General features: G+C 41.8%; 1 protein-coding gene across 1 annotated transcript in view; it reads right to left on the reverse strand.

Moving 5' to 3' along the window:
- Positions 1-13173: 13173 nt before the first annotated feature.
- The window catches only part of VAV1 (vav guanine nucleotide exchange factor 1), a 54917-nt gene continuing 49057 nt past the window's right edge, over positions 13174-19033 (reverse strand). Inside the window, exons 25-27 of the mRNA XM_033135261.1 lie at positions 17310-17424; positions 15851-16002; positions 13174-13480 (exon numbers count right to left, since the gene is read on the reverse strand). Of these exons, the coding sequence (XP_032991152.1) occupies positions 13427-13480; positions 15851-16002; positions 17310-17424 (321 nt within the window). The 3' untranslated portion in view covers positions 13174-13426. The remainder of the gene's footprint in view (positions 13481-15850; positions 16003-17309; positions 17425-19033) is intronic.

Below are 19033 nucleotides of genomic sequence, written 5' to 3' on the forward strand. Positions count from 1 at the left end.
AGTAAATGGTAATAAGAGACAAAGATTGACATTTTATAATGATAAAGGGGACAATACATCAAGAAGACATAAGACTTATCAATATATACAAGGTATGATCAAGAAATGTGGTGAATGCTGCTGCCGAGTGTCAGCCAACGTAAAAGCAGGGATCTTCAATATGGGAAATGACACATCAAACCCTAGTAATGGTGTGTGACAATTTTCAACTTGTTTGGTGCAGTCAGTAGGGTGTGAGTTATGGTTGAGAGGTGTGTTTTAAAGTGTGCTGGCCTGAGAAATGGGCAAACGGTTTCATCCTCCATAATGACAATGCTTCGTGGCACACATCACTTCTAGTATGGCAATTTCTGTCAAATAATAACATTACAGTGTATCTTCATCCATCTTATTCACCAGATCTGGCACCGTGCAACTTCTGGCTCTTCCCCAAAGTCAAATGACCATGAAAGGTAAACATTTTGAATTGATTCAGGACATTGAGGCAACCATAACAGCTTAACTAAAGACACTCATGAAAGAGGACTTCCAGAACTGCTTCAGAAAGTGGCAAGAATTATGGGACAAGTGTATTTGAAGTGAAGGGGAGTATTTTCAGGGGGATGAATGGCAATGTGTCTTTTACTGTAGTAATTTTTTTTTATTGGGGAAGGGGAACAGGACTTTATTGGGGAACAGTGTGTACTTCCAGGACTTTCTTTTCCAAGTCAAATTGTTGTCCTTTCAATCTTAGTTGTGGAGGGTGCTGTTCAGCTTCAAGTTGTTGTCCTTTCAGTCTTAGTTGTGGAGTGTGCAACTCAGCTCCAGGTCCAGTTGCCCTTGCTAGTTGCAGGGGGCGCAACCCACCATCCCTTGCGGGAGTCGAACCGGCAACCTTGTGGTTGAGAGGACGCGCTCCAACCAACTGAGCCATCCGGGAGCTCAGTGGCAGCTCAGCTCAAGGTGCTGTGTTCAATCTTAGTTGCGGGGGGGGGGAGCCCACCATTCCTTGTGGGACTTGAGGAGTTGAACAGGCAATCTTATGGTTGAGAGCCCACTGGCCCATGTGGGAATCGAACCGGCAGCTTTCGGAGTTAGGAGCACTAACTGCCTGAGCTCTAACTGCCTGAGCCACCGGGCCAGCCCTGTAGTAATTTTTTATTTAAACATTTACCATATTTTGTGATCATGCCCCATATGCTCCCAATCAGAGAGCACCAAAATATATAAAACAACCACTAATAGAACTAAAGGGAGAAACAAAAACACAGTTATAGTAGGGGACCTAAATATCCCATTGACAGCTATGGATAGATCATCCAAACAGAAAATCAATAAGGAAATATCAGACTTAAATGACAAAATTGACCAAATGGACAAAGTCGACCTTTATAGAGCCTTTCGTTCCAGAACACCAAATTATATATTCTTCTCTAGTGCACATGGAACATTCCCAATGATAGACCATATGTTGGGACACAAAACTAATCTCAAAAATTTTCAGAAGATTGAAATTATACCAAGCATATTCTCCAACCACAATTCTTTGAAATTGGACATCAACTGCAAAAAGAAAGCAGGAAAAACCACAAATACATGGAGATTAAACAACAAGCTACTAAAGAAAGACAGGGTCAAAGAAAAATAAAACCAGAGATCAAAGGATACATAGGAACAAATGAGAATGAAAACACAACGTATCAAAATTCTTGGGATGCTGCAAATGTGGTAGGTAATAGGGGGAAATTTATATCATTACAGGCCTATCTCAAGAAACAAGAAAAATCCCAAATAAACAACCTAACATTATATCTTTATTATTTTTTATTAGTTTCAGGTGTACAAAACAACATAAAGATTAGAGATTTACACCCCTCACAAAGTGATAACCCCACCTACTACCCATCTGATATCATACATAGCGGTTACAATTGACTATATTCCCTATGACCATTGACTATATTCCCATATTCCCTATGCTGTACTTTACATCCTGTGATGATTTTATATATATATATATACACACACACACACACACACATATATACATATATATGTATACATATATACATATACATTATACATATTATATATATATATATATATATATATATATATATATATATATATATGACATTCAGTATTATTTTATATTAGTTTCAGGTGTAGAGTGCAGTAGTTAGGCATTTATATTATCTATGAAGTGATTCCCCCAATAAGTCCAGTACCCATCTGACATCCTACATAGTCTTTAAAACATTATTGAGTATATGCCCCATACTGCATTTCACATCCCCACTAATATTACATCTTAGAAAACTATAAAAAGGAGAACAAATGAAATCCAAAGTCAGCAGAAGGAAGGAAATAATAAAAATTAGAGCAGAACTAAATAAAATAGAGAACAAAAAGACAATAGAAAAAAATTAATGCAACAGAGACCTGGTTCTTTGAAAATATTAATAAAATGAACAAATTCCTGACTAGACTCACTAAGTAAAAAAGAGAAAAGATACAAATAAACAAAGTCAGAAATGAAAAAGAACTTATGATGGATACTACAGAAATACAAAGGATCATACAAGAATAAAAGACTATATGCCACCAAATTCAATAATCTAGAAGAAATGGACAAGTTCTTAGAAATATATACCTTCCTAGACAGAATCACAAAGAACTAGAAAATCTAAATAGACCAATTAATAGTAAGGAAATTGAAATAATCATCCAAAACTTCCCCAAAAGCAAAAGTTCAGGACCAGATGGCTTCACTTGTTAATTTTACCAAACATTCAAAGATGATTTAATACCTATCCTCTCAAATACTTCCAACAAATTGAAGTAGAGGCAATTATTTCCTAACTCATTTTATGAGGCCAACATTACCCTAATGCCAAAACCTGGTAAGGATAACACAAAAAAAAGAAAACTACCATCAGAGACCAATATTCATCAGAGACCAATATCTCTGATGAATACAGATGCAAAAATCCTAAACAAAATACTAGCAAATTAAATACATAAATACATTTAAAAGATTATATATCACAATCAAGTGGGGTTAATTCCAGGGGCTCAAGGATGGTTCAACATATGCAAATCAATCAATGCAATACACCACATAAACAAAATAAAAATTAAAAATCACATGATCATATCAATAGATGCAGAAAAAAGCATTTGACACGATATAATATCCATTTATGATTAAGACACTCTATAAAGTAGGTCAACATAATAAAGTCCATATATAACAAACCTTCAGCTAATATCGTACATAATGGTGAAAAACTGAAAGCTTTTGTTCTACGATCAAAACAAGACAGGGATGCCCCCACTCACCATTGTTATTCAACATACTATTGGAAGTCATAGCCAGAGCAATTAGGCAAAAGAAAGAAATAAAAAGCATTAAAATTGGGAATGAAGAAGTCAAATTGTCACTTTTTGCAGACAACATGATTCTTTACATGGAAAACCATTAAGACTCGAAAGAAAGAAAGAAAGAAACAAACAAACAAACAAACAAACAAACAAACATACATACATACAATAGAGTAAAGCTGCAGGATACAAAATCAATGTACAAAAATCCATTTCATTTCTATATACTAACAATGAAATTTCAGCAAAGGAAATGAAAACAAAACAAAAACAACTCCTTTTGCAAATGCAACAAGAAGAATAAAATACCTAGGAATAAACTTAACAAAGGATGTGAAAGATCTATACACTGAAAACTACAAGACATGATTAAAAGAAATTGAAGAAGACACAAAGAAATGGAAAGATATTCCATGTTCATGGATTGAAAGAACAAACATAGTTAAAATGGTCATATTACCCAAAGCAATATACAGATTTAATATAATCCCCATCAAAATTCCAAAGGTATTTTTTAAAAGAAATAGAACATATAGATGATGTAATACAGAATTGTACACCTGAAATCTACTTAACTTTACTAACAATTGTCACCCCAATAAACTTTAATTTAAAAAAAAGAAATAGAACAAAAAAATATTATCAGATTTGTATAGAATCACAAAGACCCCAAATAGCCAAAGCAATCCTGAGAAAAAAGAACAAGGCTGGAGGTATCACATTCTCTAACTTCAGTTTGTACAACAAAGAGACAATAATCAAAAAGGCTTGGTACTGGAGAAAAACAGATACTCAGACCAATGGAACAGAATTGAGAAACCAGAAATAAGCCCACATATATGTGGGCAGATAATTTTCAACAAAAGACCCAAAGACATGCAATGGAGAAAAGAAAGCCTCTTCAGTAAATGGTGCTGAATAAATTGGAAAGTCACATGCAGAAGAATCAAAGTAGACTGCTATTTGTCACCATACACCAAAATTAACTAAAAATGGATCAAAGACCTAAATATAAGACCTGAAAAAATAAATTGCATAGAAGAAAACATAGGTATTAAATTTATGGACCTTAGGTTTAGGGAGAATTTTATGAATTTGACCTCAAAGGCAAGGTAAGTTTAAGCAAAAATAAATGAATGGGACTATATCAAACTAAAACTATATCAAGCACAGCAAAAGAAAGCATCAACAAAACAAAGAGGCAACCAACTGAATGAGATAAGATATTTGCAAACAACACCTCTATTAAGGGGTTAATTTCCAAAATATATAAAGAATTCTCACAACTCAAAACAAAACAAAAAAAAACAATGTTATTAAAAACTGAGCTCAGAAACTAAACAGACACTTTTTTCCCAAGAAAACATACAAGCAGCCAACAGGTAAATGAAAAGATGCTGAACTTCACTAGCTATTAGAGAAATGCAAATCAAAACCACAATGAGATACCACCTCACACCTGTTAGAATGACTATTATCAACAAGACAAGTAATAACAAGTGTTGGAGAGGCTGTGGAGAAAAAGGAAATCTCATACACTACTGATGGGAATGTAAACTGGGGCAGCCACTATGGAAAAAGTATGGAGCTTCCTCAAAAAATTAAGAATAGAATTACGAAATGACTCATCAATCCCTCTTCTGGGTATCTACCACAAAAAAATCTGAAAACGTTTATCCATAAAGATATATGTACCCCTATGTTCATTACAGCATTATTGACAGTGGCCAAGATGTGGAAAAAACCGAAGTGTCTTTTGATAGATAATTGGATAAAGAAGTGGTATATAAATGCTCAGCCATATATGTACATTTATTACGCAGCCATAAAAGAAGCTAAAATACCGCTATTTGTGACAACACGGATGGATCTTGAGATTATCATGGTAAGCGAAATAAGTCAGAAAAAGTCAAGAACCATATGATTTTATTTGTATGTGTGATGTAAAACTGAAAGCAACAAACGAACAAGACAAACAAACAAAAACTCATAGATACAGACAACAGCTTAGTGGTTACCAGAGGGTAAGGGGGGCTGGTAGAAGAGGATAAAGGGGGTCAAACATGTGGTGATGGAAGGAGAACTGACTCTGGGTGGTGAACACACAATGCAATATATAGATGATGTATGATAGAAATGTACACTTGAAACCTACATGATTTTACTAACTAATGTCTCCCCGATAAATTTAATTTTATTATTCTTTTGTTTGTTTGTTTGTTTGTTTGTTTGTTTAATTTTATTTTTTAAATTTATTGGGGTGACAATTGTTAGTAAAATTACATAGATTTCAGGTGTGCAATTCTGTATCACATCATCCATAAATCACACTGTGTGTTCACCACCCAGAGTCAGCTCCCCTTCCATCACCATACATTTGATCCCCCTCACCAAAAAGATTAAATAAAGCAATGCATGTAAAATGTGAATGAAGTATTTGACACAACTCAATAAAAGTTACAAAGTAAAAAAGTAATTTAAAAATAGGGTGGTTAAAATGGTAAATCCTTTGTGTTACAAAAAATTGTAAGGAACCATTGTTTCCCATATACCTTAGACAAGATTCACAGGTTTCCCATTGTATAGCTATGGCAAGGCCAAGACACAACACCCAAATTCCCATTCTTTGCCTCATAAGCGATTAGATCAACTGCTTGTCACCACTGATCAATCAGAACAAATGCTTATTAACTGAATTTTGATTACTCATAAAGCTTCTTTCCTTTCTCCTGGCCCCTGAACTTTGACCCACCCTCACCTAAGCCAGCAGACAGCCATCTTTAATCCACCCTGGATCTCAGAAATATGTTGGAGATAGAAAATTTGAATAGCACACATAGAGGAATTGTGTCTGTGGTGTGAAAGATCTCTTAGTGGGTCAGAGACTTACTAGTTGTTCAGCGAACTATTTCCCTCTTCCTCAGCGATACATAGCTCCAGTACACGTCCCACCCTCCTGTGCAGTCAGGTATGGCCATGTGACCGAGACCCAGCCAATGAAAATGCAAGGGGAAGTGATGGATGCCATTTCCAAGCATGGCCCATAGAAATATGCTGCCTGACCTTCCAAACCTCACCTTTCTCTCTTGCCCCATCTGCCAGATACAGGATCTAATAGAGGACACTTGGGAAGGTCTAGAGGCTAACAAAGGCATGAGATGGGAGAAAGCTGGATCCCTAAATGATTGCTGGAAGGGAGCTACCCAGGAGAGTCACCCAACTAAGAAAACCCACGATGAACCATTGAGTGAGTGAGAAATAAGTCTGCTGTGTTAACCATTGAGAGACGGGGGCTTGTGTGTTACAGCAGCTAGTACTATCTACCCTAACTAAAACACCCAGAGTATTTGTAGAAGAGGAAGTTCTAAACCAGAGCATTTAAAAACAAAGACAGGACCAGAGAGGGGGCCACAACATATGTAGACTGGAAAGGTTGTCAAGGTTACAGACAAATGAAAAAGCAGAAGTTTTCCAATTCTATTTATTACTTTCATCTTTACTGCAGAGAAAGGGCCACAGGGGGTGAGACCCAAGATGAATTAAAACTCCCAAGAACTAGACACAGGATTGGAAAGAACCTATAAAATCAGTGCTGCTTGTATTGTTTTAAATAGCATGGGGCAGGAACCCATAGTATAAAGATTCTGACCGCAGTTTTCAAAGTTTCTGTCCCCTGGAGACTAGAGATGAGATACCTGGTACTAATTCCAAGACAACTACTTTCACTCTTGAATCTGAATCTTCTTACAAAAGCCTCCAATCCACAGCTTAACCAATCGTCAGATAAATGGAAATCAAAGCCACTACAAGATGCCACTTTACAGCCATTAGGGTGGTGATTTATAACAACACCTAGGAAATCACAAGTGATGACGAGGATGTGGAAATCGGGACGCTTGTGTACTGCTGGTGGGACTGTCCAGTGGTGTAGCCGCTGTGGGACACAGCCTGGCAGTTCCTCAAGAAATTAAATATAGAATTATCATATGATCCAGAAATTCCACTTCTGGGTACATATCCAAAAGAACTGAAAACAGGAACTCAGACAGAAATCTATGCACCCGTGTTCAAAGCAGCATTATTCACAGTAGCCAAAAGGTGAAAACACCCCAGGTATTCATCAATGAATAAATGGATAAATACAATGTGGTCCTTCCAGACAGTGGAATATTATTCAGTCTTAAAAGGAAGGACATTCTGACACCTGCTACAACATGGATGGACCTTGAGGACATCATGCTCAGTGAAATAAACCAGTAGCAAAAGGACAAATACTGTGTGATTCCCTTTTATGAGGTACCCAGAGGAGTCAGATTCGTACAGACAGGAAGTAGATGGTGGTGCCAGGGGCTGGGGGAGGGGAGGGCAGTGAGTGTTTAATGGGGACAGAGTTCCATTTGGGGAAGATGAGAAAGCTCTGAAGATGGATGGTGGGGATGGTTGCACAACAATGTGAATGTACTTAATGCCACTGAGCTGTGCACTTCAAAGTAGCAAAAATGGTAAACTTTATATTATGTATATTTTGCCACATGAGAAAAATAATAAAGTTATTTTAAACCCTCCAATGGCTTCTTTTGGTCACCACTGTTGATCTGCACAGACTCTTTGAGAGAATTAGAAAAGGGCAGCCCCGCTCCCAAAGTGTATGGCTTAGCTCAGGACGAGTTTCAGTCCCCACTTACCCCTGCAGCCAGGCCCTTTTGCACAAAATACAACTGTATACAGAAACACTGGCTTCCCGTCATGATTAGAAAATGAGTTTTCATCAAAGCCTGGCCCTTCCAATATCACTGCCTAATTCTCTCCTTGCTGTCTCTACTTCAGGCCACGCTAACCTTATTACCATCTCTTGATCTCACCAAGCTTATTCCTCACACCTCAATAAAGTGGTTTTAAAAAAGAAAAGAGGAAATTTGTCCAATGTCTGACTTCAGGCCTAAAATTCCACTATTAGAGAGTCATTACTTTGGATAAATATATCTCTTCTAGAAAATACAGTGTACTGACTGAACAGTTACTTGCTGCTCCCTCTGCTTAAAACACACATTTTTCTTCCCCATTTTTCCACGGCGCACTGTCTCCATTCACTCAGGTCAGAGAGGTCGTCACTGGCCATCCAATCCACAATGACCACCCACTACCATCAAGAAACGCTCTATCCTGCTACTTTGCCTTATTTTTCTCAATGGAGCTAATCTCAAAGTAAACTCAAACGAAGGCCACATCTTTACTCAGCTTTCTCTCCTGCCCCTTTCTGCTTGACATGGGGGTGCCATTTGGGCCAGGACAGGAAGGGAGATGCAAATAAGGCTCTGTGGGCCATTTTAAGGATTCAGCCTGGTGCCTGTGCTATCTGATGTTAGGTGTGCTTTTCCCGAGTGAACTGGAAATGAGGGAGGCTGGAGACGGAGGAGTTTATGATACTAATGACTTGAAATCCGCTGTCGTTGCTGTATTTACACCGTGACGTTGGCGAATGCTATGCCAACACCCACTGATTGAATCACCCTACTCCATGGCTCTCCATCTTCTACAGTTTAAAGCTCAAACTTGTAGGCCTGACTTCAAGCCTCCCTTTACAGTTCAGAAAGCTCTGGGTGCTGAAACCAAATCAGCGATTGCCACTAGACAGCAGCACACAGCTCCGGATTGGTGCTGTGGGGACAGTGGAGAAAGATCTCAGGGAGCCTGAGCCTCCAGTCCCAAACTCCAGGGAAACACTGTATGCTGTGTCCTGAGGACAGGCTTTCCTCTAGTCAACGGTCCCCATGAAGTATGACGGGACCTACATAAAAATCCACCCCAGGAGGAAACTTTGGGAGGTGATGGATATGTTTATGGCCTTCATGGTGCTGATGGTTTCACAGGTACTTATCCCCAAACTCATTGCAATGCATACATTCAGTAGGTAAGCTTTTTATATGTCAACTGTACCTCACTACACTGGTTTTAAAAGGAAGGAAGGAAGGAAAGAAGGAAGGAAGGAAGGAAGGAAGGGAGGGAGGGAGGGAGGGAGGGAGGGAGGGAGGGAGGGAGGGAGGGAGGAAGGAGGGAAGGAAGGAAGGAAAGAAGGAAGGAAGGAAGGAAGGAAGGAAGGAAGGAAGGAAGGAAGGAAGGAAGGAAAAAAGAAAGAAAGAAAATCTGTCCCACGCTTGACTTCATTGAAATTCCATTAGAGAGTCATCCCTTGGGATCAACATGTCTCTTCCTGAAGATACAGGGTACTGACCCAACAGCCCACACAGAGGCCCCTGGAAGGGACTAAAGAAGTGGGAAGAGACTTCAGATCAGCAAAAGACTCCTGGTAGAGTACCCTCCACCTACAGTATGTTTCCCTGCCTTTTGAACGATATAAACATGAACTTAGCCCTCAAAGACCCAGATCCAACATCCTCTTCTGGGAAAACTCTCATCCCTCTAGGTTCCTCCAAGTCCATTTTTCCCTCTTGCCCCATGTCTACATAAGCTGGCTTTACATGTGCACATGTGTATGTGCATGCATGCAATCGCCTGTTGAAGGAGGATGTCAGTATTATTGCATCTGTGTGTTTGCGTTCTTATTCATTTTCAGTCTGTTTTCGATGGTTTTCCAGGGGTGGAGGGCAGGCAGTACTTGGGTCTGGGGTCTGTTGGCCTTTTGCAGTGGGGAGGGGCTGGTATTGCTGTATCCGTGTGTCTAGAGCTGTCTGCCTGCTGTTACATGTGGGCAAATATTCGTCTGTCTGTCTGTATCCATGGGTGCATCTGCCTGCCATTCTGTTTGGTTCATTTGCCCATTTGTGTGTATTGGGGGGTCTTTGTTTCTTCATAATAATCTGTGTTGTCTTCGTCCTGTTGCATATGAGGGTATCTCTATGAGGGCTGTGTACACACTGTATGTGTTTCAAGGGTTGAAGTGCATCCTTCCAAAATTCACATGTGGAAGCCCTAACCCCCAGAACCTCAGAATGTGACCTTATTTGGAAATAGGGTCTCGGCAGAGGTAATGAGTTCGGCTGAGGTCACACTGGAGCACAGTGGGCCCCTAATCCAGTATGACTGGTATTCTTACAAGAGGCAGAAATGTGGACAGACACACAGAGGGAGGATGCCATGTAAACATTGGGGTTACGCTGCCACAAGCCGAGAAACTACCAGAAGCTAAGAGACGCCTGGAATAGACTTTTCTCTGTCATCTTAGAGGGAGCAGTACCCTGCCGACCCTTTGACCTTGGACTTATGGCCTCCAGAACTGTGTCCCAAGGCAAAGGGATGTAACTGACAGCTGGTGCTAGAGAACTTCTGAGCATTGTGAAGCTGCCGTGTTCCTTTGAACCTCTCTGTGCCGGCATATTGGGGTGACAGACAGCTCTTCCCTCGAGCCCAACTCCCCAACCATCAGCAGGCTACTCCAGGATACACCTGAGACCTTTTATTGTCTCCACCACGCCCGCAAGAAGTAGCCTCCTCCAGCAGGTGTCTTCAGGAAGCCAGTCACCCCTCTCTTCCTAGTCCCTCTGGGGGACACATAAGAAGGCAAGTCCTGCATCAGGCCTCACCTGGGTTTGGTCCAACTTCTCCAGCCCCTCCCTGTCTCCCTTCCCCTCCAAGAAAAGTGAATCCTGTGGCAGCTGGATGGCTCAGTTGGTTAGAGCACGAGCTCTGAATAAGGTTGCCGGTTCAATTCCCGCATGGGATGGTGGGCTGTGCCCCCTGCAACTAAAGATTGAAAACGGCAACTGAACTTGGATCTGAGCTGCGCCCTCCACAACTAGATTGAAGGACGACAACTTGGAGCTGATGGGCCCTGGAGAAACACACTGTTCCCCAATATTCCCCAATAATTTTTTTTTTTTAAAAAAAGGGAATCCTGTGCAGTTCCCAGAACCCACAAGGCACACCCTCCCTTGTATCTCCCCCTCAAAATACTTCCCCCATTTTTCTTTAATAATTCCAACTCATTGTTCAGGTGCTACCTTAGATATTTCCTCCTCCAGGAAGCCCACCCTGACCATCCCCCCAACCCGAGATCCGGTTAGATATGTCTCTGTTCCCATAGCCTCCCCACTTTCCTCATGGTAAAACTCATCACTCCATGTTATGATTGCCTAGTAGATTGTTAGAATCCTGTTAGATTGTCCCGTTAGACAAAAAACAGATATTGTCTCACAGTTCTGGAGACTGGAAGTCCGAGGTCAAGGTGTCAGTAGGGTTGGTGTCTTTGAGTTCTCTCTCCTGGCCTGTAGATGGCCGTCTTCTCCCATGTCTTCACGTGGTCTGTGCATGTGTCCCAATTCTTACAAGAATAACAGTGGCAATGGAATAGGGCCCACCCTAATGAACTCATTTTAATTATTAGTGTGGTGGGGTAACATTAGAAGTATTATCTATTTTTCTCCAAATTAACATATAGCTGTGGCCCTCCCCGGCCCTGGCCACCGTCGTTTTTCCCTCCTATGGGCTACTCCTGCAGTCCGCAGGAGATTACCAAAGCAGCAGCTTCCTGGCTTTGGAACATCACAAGCCTACTTAGAGTCTGAAACTTGGCCTTGGAGCCTCACAAATCTCAGCCCTGAAGGGCTCCAGATAAAAGTCTGGCTATAGCAGGTGCCAGGGACTGGGGGCGAGGGGGAGGTGGAGCTTAGTGGATGCAAGATGAAAAATGCTGGAGATTGTGTGCACAACAGTGTGGATATACGAGTCTGTCACACTCCTGAACTGTACACGTAAAGCAGGCTGGGGTGGTAAATTTTATGTTATGTGTCTTTTGCCACAATTTAAAACAATAGTAGTCTTATGTTAAAAAAGTCTGGCCATATATGTGGAAGTGTATTTCATCAGGCTGAGTCACCTTTTCCTGCAACAAAATAGAGCAGGGTCCCCCACATGGAGGGGAAGGGTTGGGTGGGAAAGAAGAATGTTAAACTCAGAGATGGGTGCGTCCTTGTATCCTACCAGCCCAGCCCCCTACTCACCCCCCATCTAGATAGCTTCAGGGTGATATGAAGTAGTAAAGTTCCCTGGAGCTCCCAGATCCCAGGCTGTAGCAAACTCTATAGTTTACCCACACCTTGCATATGGTGGCATCCATGGAACAGCGATGTCTGCAAAGGGGTGTGCATGTGGTTGCCGTTCTTTGGGAAAACACTGCAGACCCTGTAGCCACCCCACTCCCAGCTCCCAGCACTGGCGACATCCATACAGGTCAGTGGCTCCCCAAACACCTGCGGTTCTCTGGCCACCAGAGCAGCACTGCCTCCTACAAGCAGCTATCAAGCAATGACTGATGGAGGCTGGTGAATAAATACCCCAGCTCCCTTGCCCCTGAACTCCCAGGCATGTTCTACACTGACTTCCAGGGTCCCCAATAAGAGTGAGCCCCCGTTGCCCACAGCTGTCACCTGCTCATCAATGTTCCTTGTGTTGGCTCCTTCACTTTCTCATCTCTTCACTCCTTTCCAGCTGCTTTTTGTGATACCTCCCAGATACACTTTATTCCATCCCTGACCCAAATCCCTGTCTCAGGCTCAGCCTCTGGAAAAGCCCAACCTAAAACAATGACCGTGTAATTTATTGCCCCAACCAGAACGTCCTGGAGAATGAAAAGGATTGTAGTTAACAACCACACCTGGGTGAGAGCCAGGGCTGTCCCAGGAAATTCAGGACGTAGAGTCATTACACCCAACATTTATGGAAAGAGAAGTGACACTTCTCATGGCAGAGAAGTGACAAAGCTGAAGGCAGGGTTTGGTGGGTCGGTGCTGGTCTGTGCCCCAGGGCCTCTTCCCATCTTTCCCCGTCCAGGTCCTTTTGAACAACACCAGGCCCTCCATTTGTCATTTTATTAAAAGCAGTTGCCTTGAGCCCTGCCTTCCCAAGGGGACTCAAGAGGAAATCAGTGTGTTATAAATTAACCATGGCAGGGCATCACCCCAGGAGCTCTACCAGCTGGACGCTGGCCCTCCATAGTCCATCTCAGGTTCTCAGCCCACTGGGACCTGTCACAGCCCCTGGCCTCGCAGCCTGCTCATCCTGGGCTCACAGCCTGCAGCTTCTTGTCTCTCGGCCAGCGTGCCAGAGCTCAGCAGTATTCAGAATAATCCTCCTCCACATAGTTGGATGGGAACCAGCCAACCTGGGAAGAGATGAGGAAGTCATCAGGACAGTCTGTACACTCTTCCTCCCGCTGTTGCTCAACACCTCAGACAGGTTCCCTCCCACATTGCACCTGTCATACCTCCGACCCCAGAAAGCACACCCCTCAGGAAGACACACGGCTAACCTCCCCTACCTCCTACAGTTCTTTACTCACATCTTACCTTATCAGTAAGGGCTTCCTAACCATCTTATTTAAAACTATAAACCCCATCCACCCCAATACTCCGCAACCCCTTTTCCTGCTTCAGTTTCTCCATAGTACTTATCACCATCTAATTTATTGTATATGTTATTACTTATGGGCTTGTTATCTGTCTCCCCCTACACACACTACAGCGTGAGCTCCAGAAGGCAGGGATTTTTGTGTCTTATTCACTACTGAGTGCCAAGAGCCTAGAATAGTTCCTGGCACACAGCAGATACATAAAGAATATTTTTGAAAGGATGGATGGAGATGGATAGATGGATAGAAAGACAAATGGATAAATTCTTTACAGCCCAGACCTTCCTAAACACCCCAAAAGGCTCTCTCTCAAACACTAATTGTCGTCTACTATACACTAACCTTATCCTCCGTGGTTCTTAACAAAACTCTTCACCTAGATAATTATCCAGGTCACTTTTTCACATGTTTCCCCCCCATAAGATGTAGGTTTCTAACCCATTTCCTTGTCTTTATTCAACAAATATTTCCGAGAAAACATTACTAGCAAGGCAGTATTCTAGAGGCTAGGAATTCATCAGCAGATGAAATACAAAGGGCTCTCTGCCTTTGTGAGACAAAAATAAGAACCAGGCAGAAACCTTGTTTTGGGAAACCTTGAGGTCCTTCCTTCCTAACAGTCTGAATTCAGGCACGCAAAAAAGGACAAAAGGTGAAAATGGTTAGTCCCAGCTCTGCCTCTTCATGTATTCAGTATTAACTGAGCATCTACTATGCGCCAGGCACTATTCCGGGCACTGGTGACACTACAGTAAACCCGACAGACACCAAGCCCTAACTCTTCCTGTTCTCCAAACATGCCAATCACTCTCACCCCACGCCTTGGCACAGGTTGGCCCCTCTTCCTAAAAATACTTTCCCATACCCCACATGACCTTTTAACCAGCTAACTTTACACATCCCTCAGCGACCAGTGGCCTCCCAAAGGTCATCCTGATCTGCTCCCAGGGTGGGTCAGGGGTTCTCTTGGGGCTCTCACGTTGCCCTGTGATTCCCCATTGCAATTTTGACCACTCAACATTGTAACTGTTTGGTTACATACAGGTCTATCCTCTTCACTAAACTATGAGTTTCATGAGGGCAGTGATTGTACTGTGCTCATTTTTGTCTCCTCAGCACCCAGCAGAATGCCTAGCACATAGTAAGTGATCAACAAATAAATACAAGTTGCATCAATCTCTGTGTCTCTTCCTCCACATGAGCCACACCCCACTTTCTCCATTCCACAATTCCAGTATAGCTGGTGGACCCTAAGAAGATACCTATCAAGAAGGGCTCCTGGTGGCTAACTGGGCTCAAATTCAAAAGCAAAGCCTAGCAACCATTTTTTAAACAGGGGCCTAACATGCAAACCACACTTCAAGGAGAAGCCTGCAATGAACTGCCAGCCAGCACTGAGTTCCTGCCACCTGAGCCAGCCCTTATAAAGGAGTTCCTGGAATTGTATTTCAACCAATAGGACTAAGACATTCCCCATCCAATCGGAGCTGTGTAGTCTCTTCACTGACCAATCAGAGAGGCTCCATTCTGACCAATCAGTACAGTGCCTTTTAGACCAATCAAACTATGAGGATTTGGAGTCCTCATTTGCATGAGGACAGACCAATCAGGGGCCAGGGGAAGGGCATTCTATCTATATAAGTCAGCTCCCCTATGGCTCACAGAGAGCACTTTCCCTTTCTAACACAGACAGAAGACTATGTTTTCCCACCTGAAGATGAAACATCAAAGAAATCTAGCTGGACCAGAGCAGAATAGAATGGAATAGACCAGGCTGGCACAAATCAGACCAGGGCACAGCAGAACAGACTTGAGCAGATGAAGCACGCTGGAGCAGAACAGGTTCACCTTCACCCCAAGGCTGCCTCACAGCCATGCTGCTTTCTAATTGAGTTGTAACACTAATGAGCTGTTCCACAGCCATGCTGTTCTCATGTTCTCACAGCTGTACTGTATCGCCATTGAGCTATTTGCATTGAATATAGTTTCCTTCTTCACCATACCCCAAACTGGGGATTCCTATTGGTGTTGAATCGGCACCAACGATCATTTGTTGACAAGTTCTACTATGGCCAGCTCACCCCAACACCCTTTCCCAGGCTGCCAAGCTCCACTCTGACTCACCCGGCCATAGATCTCCCCTCGCCACCAGCCTTGTTGCCCCTTCTTATTAAGGATCTTGACAATGTCACCCTCTTTGAGGTTTAGCTCCGATCGGTCCCGGGCGCAGAAGTCGTAGCGAACTTTGGCGGTGCCAAAATACTTGGTGCTTCCTGCTGTGTAGGGGAGAGCAAATGTGGGAAAAAGTCCTGGAGCAGACACCCGTCAAACTGTCCAGGGGCAGTAGGAGAGCAATGCTCTCAGAAGGTAACACCAGGATGAAGGGTCCCTCAATGCAGAGTGCAGAGTCCCTCTGTGTGCAGAGTGTCGGGTATCCTGTGCTCTGAGGGGACACAGTTGTACTCCCAGAATAATCCTTCCAGCCCAAACGGCATCCAAATTTAGAAAAAATACCACTTACAAATTTTTATATGGTTTGAATATATTTATAGTTAAAGGAGCAGAGGATTGATGTGGAAAAACTCATTCTAGGCTGTTAAACATTATTTTAAGGACCAAGTGTTGAAAAAGAGAGGAAATGGAAGAAAAATAAGCAAGGGGAAAAGACATTTCATAGTACGATATTAAGTGATACTGTAGAATATAAAATTAATTTGTAGTGTTTTTACAAATATGCTAAGATTGAACATCCATATATACAACAGGACAAATTAGTAACGCACACAGGCAGATAGAAATATTTATTCTATCGGGTAATGAGAATAGGGACAATTCTTGTCTTGGAGTCCTGATGTTATATTGTTTTTGCTTTTTCATTAATATAACAGTTCAGTAACAATTTTCAAATATCTCTTTAAAAAATTTTTGGACAAAAGAAAAAATTCAGACACTACACAGCCCACGTAACTTTTCTGAAAAACATACTTCAGAATGTACTCCAGAAAGTGAAATTTGAATCAAAATAAAGAATTTTAACAAGAAAGAAAAACATGGAAAACAAGAAATACAGATGGTTTAAATAATTCTTGATGCTATATTTGCAAAGTTAAATGCAACTGTTAAGAAAGAATTCCTGAAATATATGTCACAATCATTTTAATTCATAACAAACTATATCCAACATTTCAGATAATTTCAACAAATCTGGTGAGTGAGAGATGCAAAGGAAAAGGGAAGAGTGCATTAAAAGTCTTGCTTTGCAGGAGAAGGTTATACATACTAATTAAGCTTTGATAGTCATACAAAAATATAGGCTTAAAAAGTACAGGTGAAGATCTTTCTGGTTCCTAGTGTCCTCCTCTTCCCCGATACAAAAGTAACCCCTGCCCCACCTTCCATCCAAGCAAATGAGTATGCAAACCACTCAAGAGCAAAGGGACAGACAGGAGTGGGAAGGGTTCCTGCTGATTCACAGATATGACCTTTGCATACTCACTGGAAGGAATGTCCATGGTATCCCCAAATTTTTCCTCCACAATAGGAAGAAGGTAGGGATTCAGGACCCTAGCATCAGGCCTCCTACCTGCTGGTTTGCTGATGGCTCTCCTCTCAGGCTCCTTGAAGGGGAACTGCAGGATGGTGTCCAACGACTTGAAGCAATCCTTTAGGGAGTTCTGCTGGTAAAACTCCACCAGCTCCTGGAAGGAGGACAGCAGGACACATGCTATCCCAGCAGGCCAATCCCCGAGGGGGCAGGCCCCTCTTCTGGCCTCCCTGGCAAGTAACTCCTTGAATGCTCCCCCTGATGGGAAGTTCACTCCCTTTCTGCACAGCCAGGACCATTTTATGGGGAAGAGACTACATTGCCTAAAGCCAATTCTCCCAATAACCAATTCACTTCATGATAAATTTACCAAATAATCAACTTGCCTAATGATCAGTTCACCAAAACACACCTCACTCCATGGGTGCCAAGAGCTTTATTTTTACAGTTAATTATAATAATAAATGCTATAAGGGCAACCATACGTCATCAAAATATCCTAATAATCCAGAGAGGTGAATATGTTCATGATTCGCCCATTCTATAAATGGAGAAACTGAGTCACAGAGCAGCCAAGTTCCTTGTCCAGGGTCCCACAGCTGGAAAAGGGTGGCTCTAGAATTCAGCCTCAGGTGAGGCAGTGGAGTATAGCAGCTAAGAGCTGGCTTCTGAAATATAACTCATCTGAATTCAAGTCCCAGATTTGTTGCACTTCTGAATAATTTTTCCACAAATGCTCAAGCTGATTCTAATAATAAGTACACAGTGAGGCAAGATATAACTAAAGGACACTGTGTAAAACAAAGTGTTTGCATTTTAGAGTTCTAGACTCCAAAATTGCCAATATCATGAAAGATCAAAAAAATAAATAAAAGACTGGGGAACTACTGAAAACTAAGAGTACAAGGAGATAAAAACTAAATGCAGTCAATATGTGTAATCCCTGGTTATATCCTGGGGGGGAAAACAGCTACAAAAGACTTAACTGGGGCAATCAAGGAGTTAGATAATAATTTTGCATCAATGTTCAACATCCTGAGTGTGATAGTGACACTAGGTGAGGTATGAGAAGTCTTGGCTCTTTGGATATTCATGCTGAAATACCTATGGGTGAAGGGTCATGATGCCTGCAACCTGCTCTCAAGTAGTACAGCATAAATGTGTGTGTGTGTAGAGACAGAGAGCAAAAAAGGCAGAATATTAATAATTAATAAATCTAAGTGAAAAATTTACAAATGTTCATTATACTATTCCAGTAACTTTTCACAAATAAAAAATGTTGGAGGAGGGACTTTTCAGAATAAAAAGTTTGGGGGAGAAAAATATTTGTGGAACGAATAAACAGTCCCTAACCTCGAGGGGAGTTAAGGAACCCTGTGAGGATCAAGTGAAATCTGAGACACACACCCCCCCCAAAAAATGCATTTTCTTGATTTCAAGAATCCACAGACAATGGATAAGATCTATATGCCAATAGACTTAAAATGTCTAAAAGACAGTCCAAAATTACAAGGCACTAAATAGAAGCAAAACCACTTGAAAGGCATTTGAATTCTCAGTCAAATAATCATTAAATAGATTAGACAGAAATAAGTCTTAAAGTCCGACAGTAACAGGGGTTCTGCTATTCTGTGATACTAGATGGGGCCTAAACCTCAGTTTCAACCATCTGTGAAATGGGAACTCAGAGAGTGAGTTGAGGGGATTAACTGGAGTCTATCTGTAACATGTCTGCCACTCAATAAGTGCTCTGTAAATGCTCA

The sequence above is a fragment of the Rhinolophus ferrumequinum genome, chromosome 18 (assembly GCF_004115265.2).
Source record: "Rhinolophus ferrumequinum isolate MPI-CBG mRhiFer1 chromosome 18, mRhiFer1_v1.p, whole genome shotgun sequence".
Taxonomy (NCBI): Eukaryota; Metazoa; Chordata; class Mammalia; order Chiroptera; family Rhinolophidae; genus Rhinolophus; species Rhinolophus ferrumequinum.